At 53.3% G+C, this 12,710-nt stretch overlaps 1 protein-coding gene across 3 annotated transcripts; it reads right to left on the reverse strand.

Annotated features, from left to right (window-relative positions):
- Positions 1-357: 357 nt before the first annotated feature.
- On the reverse strand, positions 358-11,170 carry VPS4A (vacuolar protein sorting 4 homolog A). Of its 3 annotated transcripts, none has more exons than XM_073796865.1 (12): positions 10,998-11,170; positions 7,435-7,546; positions 7,187-7,361; positions 5,829-5,887; positions 5,612-5,731; positions 4,842-4,998; positions 4,117-4,265; positions 3,672-3,753; positions 3,232-3,451; positions 1,700-1,840; positions 1,085-1,214; positions 358-770 (listed from the first exon to the last, which is right to left on the reverse strand). In XM_073796865.1, the coding sequence occupies exons 1-11, from the start codon at positions 11,016-11,018 to the stop codon at positions 1,113-1,115; spliced, it is 1,338 nt and encodes a 445-aa protein (XP_073652966.1). In that variant the 5' UTR covers positions 11,019-11,170; the 3' UTR covers positions 358-770; positions 1,085-1,112. The 3 variants fall into 3 exon arrangements, with proteins under 3 accessions (XP_073652966.1, XP_073652965.1, XP_019791167.1); XM_073796864.1 differs by having other exon boundaries at positions 5,829-5,890; XM_019935608.2 differs by having other exon boundaries at positions 5,829-5,890; positions 7,187-7,334; positions 10,998-11,168.
- Positions 11,171-12,710: the final 1,540 nt, after the last annotated feature.

The following is a 12,710-nucleotide window of genomic DNA, read 5'->3' on the forward strand; positions in this document are numbered from 1 at the left end:
CTAAATTTTTATGTCAACTTGACTTTAAATGTTGGCAGCAGACCAAACCAAAGCACAACTGCAGGCCACGTCTGGCCCACAGGCTTCCCAGTTTGCAGCCCCTGATCTGTAGGCTGAACAAAAAGAATCACCCAAGTCCCTTAAACACCCCCACCGCACTTCTGAGGCCTTGGGGGAAGAAAGGCCTCATGAACCTGACTGGAGAACAGGCCCGGAAACTGCAGCAGCTGGTGACGTTCCTGTTTACTTGCTATTCCACTGAAAAGGGAGCAGACCCCAGAGGATCTTTCTAGTAGAAGCAAGTGTGGCCTTCAAAGAGCCTCAGACAAGAGTCAAAGATGAGATCACTCAGGTGGCTCAAGAAAGGAAAAGGATTTATTAGCCCCTTTCCAGGACAGGGACCCGGGGGCAGTGGCCGGGTTCAGTGTTCTCACATTCAGAGGGAAGAAAAGGCAGCAGGGAAACCCGACTGACTGCCTTCACTCGTTCTCATCTATACAGCTTTGTGCTCACAAAAACCATCCTCTTCTCCTGCAGGGAGGACACAGGGCCCGGAGGGAGAGAATGGCTTGGCTTTACTCTTGGCCTTTACAGACAGAGCCGGGGCTGGGGACCCAGGGCATCAGCCATTCTGTTCACATGGAGCAAAACTTGGGTCTGGAAGGGATGGGCAGCGGGGCTCTGGCCAGCCATTCCGAAGGTCTGCCGCACCAAGCCCGAAGCACGGGCTGCTTCCGCTCCTTGACGCTTCAGACAGATCTTAACTTTATCTATAAACAAGACGAAAATCCAAGCAGCATTAATTTAGGGGAACAAAAAATGGTTTAAAAAAAAAACCATGGAGGAGCAGGACAAGGAGGTGGTGAGCATCCAGAAGAGGAGGAGGAAGCAGGAAGAGCCAGAATTCCACTGGGTGCCGAATGTGCTTCTGCGTCTCCGCGGCCGGGGAGGCCCTTCCTTCCTGCTCCCCCAGCTGATGGCCAGACAGCAGAGGGGATGCTGTAGTGACTTTAGGACAAGCCCTGGAGCCCTGTCTGGCCACTGCCATGGGGAGTACCATGGATTGACCCCAATCAACTCCCACCTTCACCATCACGCATGTGAAGAAGGTTTTAACTCTCCTGTCCAAAGTCCTCTGAGAATTTCTTCACTTTCAGGAGGTCATCTGCATTCACGGTGGGCCGAGTGGTGGCCAAAGACCGGAGCATGTCCGACTGCAAAGACAAGTGCTTGTGGGTGAGGGAGGCTGGGCTCCAGGGCCTCAGCCTGCCTTAGTCTCAACCCCATGCAGTCCAGGGTGGGAAGAGCCCTGCCGCCGAGGTCACGCCCCAGCCCCTAATGCAGAACTCCCGTTGCCTGGTTTCTGCCTGAAGGCCTCCTGGGGTAGGGACGCTCCCCTCCTGAGGCAGCTCATGTCATTTCCAGATGGCCTACTTCCGGTTGAGAGAATCTAAGTTCCCATTATTTCTTAACTCATGTGAGAAGCTCTTTTCCAACTGCACGCCCACCACACCAGGCCCAATGGCAAACACTTGCCTCACAGAACAGGCAAGACCAGGATAAGGAGAGGCCAAGAACAGTCAGATGAGAGGCTGCCTATGCAACTGCACCAAATCAAACCGTGCTGACAGACATTTACTGGTTCCTTCTGTGTACAAAACAAGCTCTGTGTAGTCCTCTCTCCCAGCTGGCCACTTACCATGCAAACCACAGGCTCTAAGAGTTTGTCACCGGGGACATCCATCCAAGTCATTTCCATGGCCCCTGGGTCCCCTGGTGAGCATGGGGTCAGAAGGTCGTCGATCATAATGCTAGGGTTGGTGCGGGAAGGGCCACAGACCTGAAACCAAACAGGAGTTTGACTGGCTGGAGGGGTTGCCCCATGGCATTTGGGGAAGGGGCGGGACGACTCAGGTTTCTGAGTCCTGAGCAGAAGGTAATAGCATGGTATGAACAAATGCCTGGGTTTCTAGATCATCAGTCTGATCTGACTGATGGGCTCCTTCAAACCCTTGGGCTGGGCAGTCAGTGTGGCTCCAAGTCTGATTTCAGAGGTTCGTGATCAGCATGCTATTCCAGCTACTATACTCTGGAATCTCAATCTGTGGCCCAAATGCCTAGAAAGCTTCCTCTTCCTCATCAACTCCATAAAATCTCACCACAAGTGCAGTGACATCAAAATGTTTTTCCAACCGAAGGCTGCGTGCTCCATTGGCAACATCTCCCCAAATATCCCCAAGGCTCAATCCCTCCCGTCATTCAACTCTTGACTCAGTGTCACCCAGTGTGGCATATCCTTTAAAAGTGAAACCTACCCACACCCCCTCCAAACCTCAGAAACACCAGACCTCCCTCCCTGGCTCCGTCTTCCCCTCATTACCCTCTAAGAAATGAGTCTTTATTTTGTTTGTTGTCTGTCTCCCCCACTAGAAACGAGGCTCTTGTAGGGCAGGGATTTTTTTTTTTTTTTTAAAGAAGATGTTGGGGGTAGGAGTTAATTAATTAATTAATTAATTTTTGTTGTGTTGGGTCTTTGTTTCTGTGCGAGGGCTTTCTCTAGTTGTGGCGAGCGGGGGCCGCTCTTCATCACGGTGCGCGGGCCTCTCACTGTCGCGGCCTCTCTTGTTGCGGAGCACAGGCTCCAGACGCGCAGGCTCAGTAGTTGTGGCTCACGGGCCTAGTTGCTCCGCGGCATGTGGGATCCTCCCAGACCAGGGCTCGAACCCGTGTCCCCTGCATTAGCAGGCAGATTCTCAACCACTGCGCCACCAGGGAAGCACTAGGGCAGGGATTTTTGTCTGCTGTGGTCACAAGTGTCTCCCCAACACCTAGAACAGTGCCAGGCACACAGTAGGACCCTCGGCGACACCTGACAAACATCTGCTGCATGAATGGAGTTCTTCTTCATGGTGTGTGATTTTGCACCCACTGCTTTCAGACATGCAGCAGGGTCTACCATGCGCATCAGCACAGTGCTGACTGCAGGGGTGGCAGAGGTGACAGTCACGGTGCCCTGTCCTCTAGCATCACACAATCTGAGATGGTTGCCCTCCAGCCAGAACTGCAGGGGAGGTGGAAGCAGGTGTAACCCCAGCCCCTGGAGTCAGAGAGCTCACCATGCACTTACCCTTGGCTCCCCAGGAGACCCAAAATGTGTCACCCAAGCAGCCAGAAAGCCAACATCCCCTTTCCTGTGACACTTTCTAAGCAATTCCTTGCTGGCCCACTCACCTTTTTGAAGTGTGTCGCTGACTGTACTTTCCTCACGGGCTGCATGAGGGAATCCCGCACGATGATGCTGATGTCTGCGCCCGAGTAGCCTTCCGTCTTCCGGGCCAGCTCGTGGATGTTGGCGTCTGTGAGGTTGTGAGGAGTGCTCCCCAGATGCAACCGGAACATCTGGGCACGGGCAGCCTCCTCCGGCAATGGGATATAAATTCGCTTTTCAAACCTAGAGAAACAAGCACATGGCACGACTTGAGAGTGGATGGCGGGATGGTCTCAATGGAGAGGCTCGGGGGGCCCTCCAGAAGCCGGCTTCACTAAGGGCTCTGCAGACACGGAGAAGCCGCCAGAGAAACGGGGTCAGGCTGCACCCCCTGCTGCCAGCAGCAGGTTGACCACGGCTGGAGACAGATCTTGGGCCCTGGCTCCTACTGGGGAACACTCACCTCCTTCTAATGGCTGAATCCAAAACCCACGGGATGTTTGTGGCACCAAGTACCAGAGTCCCATCATTGTTATTCCCCACCCCTGTGGAGAAAGGGAAACACAGACGCCAACTCAACACCTGCAAGGATCAGTCAGAACCTGTGGGAAGGACCTCAGGGACTTTGCGTCCTGAACTGGAGCTGTCCCTGTGACACCACCGTCAGGAACCTGGCTGGCTTTAGTTGGGTGAAGAGCCCTACAGCCCTGCCTGCCTTGGGAGGGGCGGAGAGGTGGCCAGCCAAGGCTGCAGTAACCTCTCCTCAATGAGAAGGAGCTAAGAATTGCTTCTCTGATATCCCCTCCACTGAAAGGACAGTCAGGTCCAGCCACAGCTAAATAATGACGCCCTAGGCTGGCTTTAGCGGGGGACGAGAACCAGGGAGGGGACCCAGGACTGGCACACACCCTGCATCTGGACCAGGAACTCCGTTTTGATCCTTCGGGCGGCCTCACTCTCATTTTCGTTGCGGGATCCGCAGAGCGAATCCACCTCGTCAATGAAGATGATGGAGGGCTTGTGCTGCCTGGCCAGCTCAAACAGGTTCTTGACTAGCCTGTGAGGGTGAGACACAGGGTTGGGATCCAGACACCTGCACACATGCCCAGCCGGGGTCCCAGGCACCACCTCTCCTCTTGCCCTTCCCTTGGAGAGGCTGAGACGACAGAAAAAATAGTGGTAACAGATCCTCTGGCAGCACTGCACTGAGAGGAAGAGCAAGCCTTGGCAACAACTCCAAATCCTGGCAGCCCCGTTCATTAGCTCTGGTCTGAGGACAAGTCACTTCCCTTACTCTCCGCCTCAGTTTGATCATCTGCAAAATGGGAGCCGGTGTGGGGAATAAGTTAACTGTATAAAGTCCCCAACAGAGAACACTCAGCTGAAACCCAGTTACTGTGAGCGCCTTTCCCTTCCCTTCATGAGGACTTATGGCTCCCAAGTTCCCTTCCAGTCTCCGTTGGCTCTGTGAGGACCGTGTCCCACCTGACGAGCTAGCAAGATACCCCTCTCCCAGCTACTCTTCCTGGCCATCCACAGCGGCTCCTCTGGGAGGTGATTCCAAGGGCAGGGAAGCTGGACCACGAGCAGCTGCCAGGGCTGCCAGGAGAGTGGAGCCTGGCGGCTGACTTACTTCTCACTCTCCCCCAACCACTTAGACATCAAGTCTGAGGAGGACACAGAGAAGAAGGTAGAGTTGTTGGCCTCCGTTGCCACTGCTTTGGCCAGGTAGGATTTCCCTGTGCCAGGGGGTCCGAAGAGCAGTATTCCCCGCCAAGGGGTACGCTTGCCTACGAGAAAGAATGAACTGAAGTAAGCTTCTTCCTGACTGGGGAAAGGGAACAGAAAAAAGCAGAGGGGCCTCAGTCATGGTAAACACAGGCAGAAATGAAAAGTTCTACATGACAACTTTGCTCTAGGAGCAAAGGAGCAAAGGGAACTAAATCACCTGCCGAGGGCTTGATCCTAGCCCTGGCTCATGACCCCCAGGACCTGGCAAAGTGACACTGGCTGGCACTGGTTCCTAACCCTGCCTACCACTGAGATGGTCAAGTCAAAGTTCTAGCCACAGAAGTGTTTCTGACACTGAAGAGAAGCCAAGGAGTAGATGACCGTGATGAGCAGGCCCTGGGCCCTTGCCTGCTAAGGGCAAAAGGGAGCCAAGTCACCATCTGCCACCTGGACACCTTCATAATGGGGGCCCTCAGCTGGTGGCCTCAGAAGCCTGATTTTTCTTTTTTTTTTTTTGGCCACGCCACGCGGCTTGCGGGATGTTAGTTCCCCGACCAGGGACTGACCCGAGACCACAGCAGTGACAGCGCAGAGTCCTAACCACTGGACCGCCAGGGAATTCCCAGAAGCCTGATATTTTTGCATCTGGGCCTAAAGTGGCTCAACTCTTACCTGTGAACAAGTGTGGGAATTTAATTGGCAAAATGACAGCTTCTTTGAGGGCCTCCTTGGCCCCCTCCAGCCCGGCCACGTCATTCCACCGAATGTTGGGCTTCTCCATCACGACAGCACCTGCAAGATGAGGGCAGAGCCTTCGACCTGGAGCCCAACTCACCAGGGGCTCCTTGCCACGTCCCCCTCCCATCACCACAGGCCTCAAGCCTCTTACCCATCAGCTGTTCTTGCAATTTCTTTTTCTCTGGATTATCCCCTTCACTGTCACTATCGCTGCTGGGAAAGGAGACAGAAGATGACAGGCTGGAGCAAGAGGCAGTTGGCAAGGGGGCTGTCAGAGCAAGGCCAGGCTCTGGCTGCCAGCCTGGTGCTAAAAAGATGCTTTCCCTGCTCAACAGTGGTGAGAGACCCACAGACAGGCACCTCGGGGATGTCGGGGCCACATATCATCAGCACTCCCCTCTGGATCCTCCAGGAAACACTCTCATAACCCACCCTCGCTTCTTCATCAAGGGCATAAGAATCGCGGCATGTGTCCTCTCTAGCAGGCTGGTGAGGGACCTGTGCTTTGGCTGGACTTCAAGAGCAGCCAGGCAAGCACTTGGAGCTGTTACTGGCCTTTCATAGGGACTCAAAACAGGACAGCAAGTGGCTGTGCCTCCAGGGCCAATCCCTATTCGGACATAAGTAACTTGCCATCCTTAAAACTCTTCCAGTCCTCCTGAAGGTGCTTGCCCTCCTGCCCCTACCTCAGTGTGTCTCGCACTCTGGGCACAGGCGTGTCCTCTCTGTCCAGGAGTCTAAGCACAGGCGTGTCCTCTCCGTCCAGGAGCAGGGCCTCCCACTCTGGGGAGGCAGCTGACACACCACCTTCCTCTCTCCTACTCCCCAGCTGGGCACCCTCCCCTCACCTCCAGGACACCACTGGCCTTTGTGCTCAAAACACAGATGGGAGGTGACAGGCTGTAGAGGGAACATGGCTTTAAAGTCAGAAACAGAGGCCCCGGGTGTAGGTCCAGACTCCATCAAGTACCAGCTCTGTGGCCATCCCTGAACCTCTCTGAGTCTGCTGCCATATCTGTCAGATGAAGATGAGAATAACAGCAGCTGACATTTATTCGATCCTTACTGCGCTCCAAGCCCTCTTCTCAGGGCCTTACCCGCATCGTCTCATTTGCTCCTCAGAGCAACACTAGGAGCGAAGTCCCACTACCTTCCTCCTCCTACAGATGAGGAACGTGCAGGCCCAGGAGGGTCATGGCACTTGTCCAAGGTCACACGGCTAGGAAGTGGCACAGCTGGGCTAGATCCTCAGAGTCTGGCTCCCCACCTCGCCCACAGCTTTTCCATACAGATCCAATGAGATGATGTATTGATAAGTGGAAGTTTCCTGTAAAGTGCCTGACGAAGGCAGCTGCAGGCATTATCACTATTATGAACAGAATTTCCCAAAAGGAAGGTGCCAGGAAAGTCCACAGCAGCATCAGCACCAAGACGACGGCGACACAGGAAACAGACACCTGTTCGTGGGGGCTCTGGTCCCCACCAGGTCCTCCGCTCCTCCGTACTCACCCCTTGCTCTCGCTCTGGTTCTCTTTGACTGGCTTCTTGCCATGCTTCTCTTTATTTCGTAAATAATCCTTCAGCTTCTCTGCCCGGTCTAGGTACTGCATGCACTTCGCTCGAATGCTCTCCTTGGCTTTGTCGCTGTGTGCCTCATCTGCAAAGAGGAACCACGTAGGGGCCCCTGCGAGCCCCCGTGTGCCCGCCCTCCTCTCGCAGGGGCTCTGCGGCTGGGGAGGACCCCACGTGGGACTCACATTTGATAGCATGCAGGAAATACTCCACGGCATGCTGGTAGAGCCGGAGGGCCTCCTCGTAGTTCTTGGCTTTATCCTCTTCTGTGGCTTTTGTCACCAGATCAATGGCTTTCTGGAAAGGCAAAACATAACCCAGTGCTTCCCAAGAGATCCAGAAAGCCCCTGGGTTCCAGGCAGCAGGAATACACTGTTAAGAGATATTGCCAGGCCCGGGACTCTGTCAGTCACAGACCTTTATGTTGGCCTACTTGTCCAACATCAACTAGAAAGGCCCTGAAAGGAAGCTTTAAAAGACAGCCGTTCCTTTTCACAATACACTCATACAGTTAAAAGCAACCTCCTTCTCAGTCAAGCAGAAGCCTGATCATGTATCTCAGGTTAGGGCTCAAAGGGAGAGTTCACTTTCTATTTCACAGCTTTGGGGGAAAGAGAAATAGACCTGGACTGAGAGCCTGCAACAGGGCAAACCTCAGAACCAACTGATTGCTGTGTGGTTCAGCATGGAGGCCAGAAACCGTCCTTGACCTCATGGGCCAGAGAGGAGCCAGCCAGCTAGGAAAGTCCTCCATCGACCCAAGAGTTTTATGAGATGGACTTAAAGGGATCTCTGCTTCTTTCTACTGCCCCAACTCACTTCTCTAGGCTGAAAAGAGAAGATAGTTTCCCTAAAGTTGAGACCTAGGGAAGGGATGCTTAGACGTGTGATTCAATACACCAGTAGATCCAGGAAGAAAAGTGTGTGCTTACTCCAGAGGCATATATGAGCTGCCAGTGGAGGGGAGAGATCCTCTGGAACCTCCTAAGAACTCTGTGAGAGCCTCTGTAAACCTTTAAACCCTGTAGGCCTGTACTCTGCCCTGAACTTAAAGCATGCTGGATCTTTCAGGCAGCTGCCCCCCGACTACATATCCAGTTTTAGAAACCACAGCTTTACCAACCTGGGAAGCACTACCAGAATTATCCTCTGCAGGCTGATACAGCACTAGACACCAGGCAGGCAGAACCCACTGTATACACACAGTTCCGTCCACAGTGAACAATAAGCCTCCTGACCAGCTCTTGGCAGGGCCTGGGCATCTGTGCAGCCCTTTCTCATCTGAAAATAAGAAGTCTCAGAAAGACACAGGGAGTGCTACAGAACAAACAGACTGGGATAGATTACGCCAGGCTGATGTAAAACAAACTCACCAGGTTGAAGAGATGAGGAAAGGTGAGTGTTGGCTACTGTTTTCAAGCTTCAGCTCCCTACAATACTTAGAAATAGATAATGGCTAGGCGCCCTGAACCTTCCTGCATAAGTAGTTTAACCACAAGCTTCACGTGTCTACTCTCCTCCACGAGGCCCTTCCTCCAGATAGACATGAAAGGGGTGCCCCCATCACCAGTGGCTTCTAGTTTCCAGAACACACACCCCCAGTTCCTTGGACTTTTCCACTCTATACACTTTGCTTGGGTCTGTCATTTTGAAAGGGGGGTTCAGAACGATACTCGAGGTATGCTCTGCCTCTCACATGGCAAGGCAGGCCCATCCCCTCCCTCCTTCTAGATACTCTATTAATTATTGCACCTCAGAGTATATTCGGTTGTTCTGGCAACCATAAAGAGTTTTTCACATACAAGAGGACTGAGCTGCAACTTGGAGACGAACAGTTTTGCATAACAGCATGGAAAGGTGACAAATAAAACTACCAGCCCTGCTGAATCTCTAGTAACAGGTGTGCCAAAGGATGAGGATGGAAGAAAAGGGTAACAAAGATGTGCTAACAGAGGAGGTGGCAAACTTTCTGTAAAGGAACAGAATGTAAATATTTTAGACTTTCCTGCCATACAATCTCTGTTGCAACTACTCAACTCTGCCTTTGTAGCCCCAAAGCAGCCACAGACAATATGTAAACAAATGAGCAGAGATGTGTTCCAATAAAACTTTATTTATAGATACTGAAATTTGAATTTCATGATTTTCACATATCATGAAATATCCCTTTTTTCAGACACTTAAAAATGTAAAAACCGGGTTTCCCTGGTGGCGCAGTGGTTGGGAGTCCGCCTGCCGATTCAGGGTATGCGGGTTCGTGCCCCGGTCCGGGAGGATCCCACATGCCGCGGAGCAGCTGGGCCCGTGAGCCATGGCCGCTGAGCCTGCGCATCCGGAACCTGTGCTCCGCAGCGGGAGAGGCCACAACAGTGAGAGGCCCGCGTACCGCAAAAAAACAAACAAAAAAAAAACGTAAAAACCTAGGACACGATGTTAAGTGAATGAAGCCAGTCACACTGGACCACATATTATATAATTCCATTTATATGAAATGCCCGGAATACGGAAATGCATAGGGACAGAGAGTAGATTAGTGTTTGCCTAGGGTTAGGGGGAATAGAGGGATCAGGGGGGTGATGAAAGTGTTCTAAAAGTGATTGTGGTGATGGTTGCACAACTATGAATATACTAAAAGGACTGAACTGCACACTTTAAATAGGTGAATTGTATGGCATGTGAGTTATATCTTAATAAAGCTGTTCTTCTAAAAAAAGGAAAAAACATTCTTATCTCACAAGCCCAATAAAAACTGGGCAGGTGAGATCTGCAGGCCATGTCTGTCGACCCGTGTGATGGATGGATGGTGGGGCTTGGCTTTGGACTCCAGCAAATTCCTGGCTTAGTACCCCACTGTATTCCACGCCTCTGTTCCTCTCTTTTTGTCCACCTGGAGTAACCATCCCTCCTCCACCTCCAGGTACCTGCATGCCCCCCCCATCCCTTGACCACCCAGCCAAATGCCTCTTCTTCCATGACCTCTTGCCTAACTCTCCCAAGCACTGTGTCTGTCATCACTTAATGAGCACTTAGTATGTAACCGACACTGTGTTAAGAATGCTTTACCTGACCTACTCAATCTAGAACCACTATCACAACAACCCTATACAGGGTATTACCCCACTTTACTGACGGAAAACCCGAGATTCCAAGATCAGCTAACGAGCGCCCAAGGTCACATGCTAGTGAGTGGCAGAGCCGAGATTCAAGCTCAGGTCTGAGGCAAAACAGTTTCTGTTTTCCGGCCCAGCAAATGCCGGCAGCACCTGGAGGATGGGTCAGTCATGCATCCAGGTGGCGCCACCCCAGCACCACCCGACGCGATCTAAGGAATGAATGAAGGGTCTTTGGCCGAGAAGAGGAAATCGGAGACCGTGGAAGGAGCGGGGGTTTGTTCGAAGGGAAGCAGGAGGAGGAGGAGGGGAAGCCAGCGGCCCGACCGCGGGCCCAAGCTTCCCGGGTGTCGCTTGTGAGGCCCGGGTGAGGCTGATCCCCAGGGCAGTCCCGGGGCGCCGGCTACATGTAGCGGCCTCGGGGCTCTGCACGGCCGAGGGAGCCGGGCGTTCTGGATGAGAGGCGACCCTCGGCTCCGAGCGCGAGAAAAGAGAAACGGGCGGAGGCGACGACAGGGCGACGGGGCGGGGGCGCGAGGCCGGGGCTCCGAGGAGGCCGCCCGCCTGCCCGCTCGCAGGCCCCGCCGCGCCTCCTTCGGCCTCCTCAAGCCGGGCCGGGCCGCGCCGCGCCGAGGTACCTGGAGGGTTGACGTTGTCATTTCATCTCCTGGGTCCGCCCCACACCCCGCGGCGCTGCTTGCAGCCTCGGTCCGGCCCCGAGAGCCGAGGAGCTGGTTCGGCGCGGGGAGCGCGGCGGGTCGGCGCTGGGCACGGGCAGGGTGGCCGCTCGTAGGGGAGCGGAGTCTGAGGGCGAGCGAGTAGCGCGGCGCAGAGCGGTCGGGCCCGAGCCGCGCGGCTGCCCCCCGGCGGTCACGACCGGCACTGCAGGCGCCGCTCCCCGCCGTGGCTGTGGGACTAGGGCCCGGACGGGGCAAGGGGCGTGTCGGGGGTGGGGCGGGACTAGGGGCCCGAGGGGGCGGGGCCAGAAGCAGAGCAGAATGGAATCCTCAAGTCCTGGATCCCACTTTGAATAAAACAGCACCTATAGGGCAGTTTTTACTCGCACAATAAGCCTGACTTCCCAGAGCTTTGGGTTCCTGATGTTTAATAGGGTATAATAATAATTAGTATCTACCTTGTCTGCCTTTCGGAGAAAATGAATGAGCTAGCTAATGTAAACAGTGTACCCCACACTGGGGCTCAGTCCCTGGTAACGGGTTATTATGAGGCCGGTGGCGCTGTCTGAAGCCCATTCTGTTTTGCTTTATACTACTTCTCTCCTTAGGAAAGTGATTTTCTTAGGCCTCCAAAGCTAGGGGCTCTACCCAGGTGAACTTAGGCAGAACAGATTGGTTGTTCACATTCATTGAGTTCAGCATGTTTAAAAAACCAATAGGAAGGATCTAGTAAAGAAAGCTAGCCAACGGAAATAGGACCAAAGCCTAGGTGGGTGGATTGGCTGCAGACATTACAGTGGAAGCAGAGAAGATAGTTGCCTACCTAGGCTGGCCAGAAGGTAACAAGAAGTTAGGAGAGTACCTTTGGATGGACTCTGTTTTCTTGGTGAATTAGAAGGAAAGAGAATCTGCTGAGAGAGAGGGAGAGAAGGTAGAAGGCCTGGGGTGTGAGGAGAGTAAGGATGGTTTGAAATCATTTCAAGTGAACTGTGTTAAGGGCAAACCTGGTAAAGGGTGGCAACTTCCATAAATGTATAGAGATGACAATTTGTTTTGGATTTTTCTCCCCGGTACTCGGCTGCTCGAGTGCGGGTTCATCCATGAGGCTGCCTTGAAGATAGAGCATCAGGGGAATTCACAGGTTTGGTGAGTGTGGTACTACAATGGAATCAGAGCCAGGTAAGGTGGGAAGTGAATAGGGAGAAAGTAAAAGTGTCAGTGGACTAATTGAGGACTCCAAAGATTGAAGGATAGTCACAGTGGGAACACACTGGAGAGGGATGCTTCAGTTTTTAATTTTGGAAATGGCTCTGTTTCAGGTATAACACAGTCGAGGGGCTACCATGGGAGCTGGAGGATGGGTGACATGGAGCGAAAGGGGCCATCATCACACACGGGGAGTTCAAGGAACCAAAAGGCCCGGTGCTGAGCATCCCTGTGGACACTGGAGTCAGGATAATGGCAGGAGTGGCAGGACAAGGCCTTTGAGGAGTCTGGGTGAGATGAGGAGGCAGACACCCTCCAAATCATGGCTTCTCAGCTTCTACCCTGAAACACTGCTCATTTAGACACTGATGGCTGAGTGGAGAGGCTTTCATTTGATGTCTGGCACCAATGATGTTATGTTATAGTCACTATGCTTTTGCATCATTGAGAGCACAGGGCTGGGGCTTT

This window comes from Tursiops truncatus, chromosome 19 (assembly GCF_011762595.2).
Source record: "Tursiops truncatus isolate mTurTru1 chromosome 19, mTurTru1.mat.Y, whole genome shotgun sequence".
NCBI classification, from domain to species: domain Eukaryota; kingdom Metazoa; phylum Chordata; class Mammalia; order Artiodactyla; family Delphinidae; genus Tursiops; species Tursiops truncatus.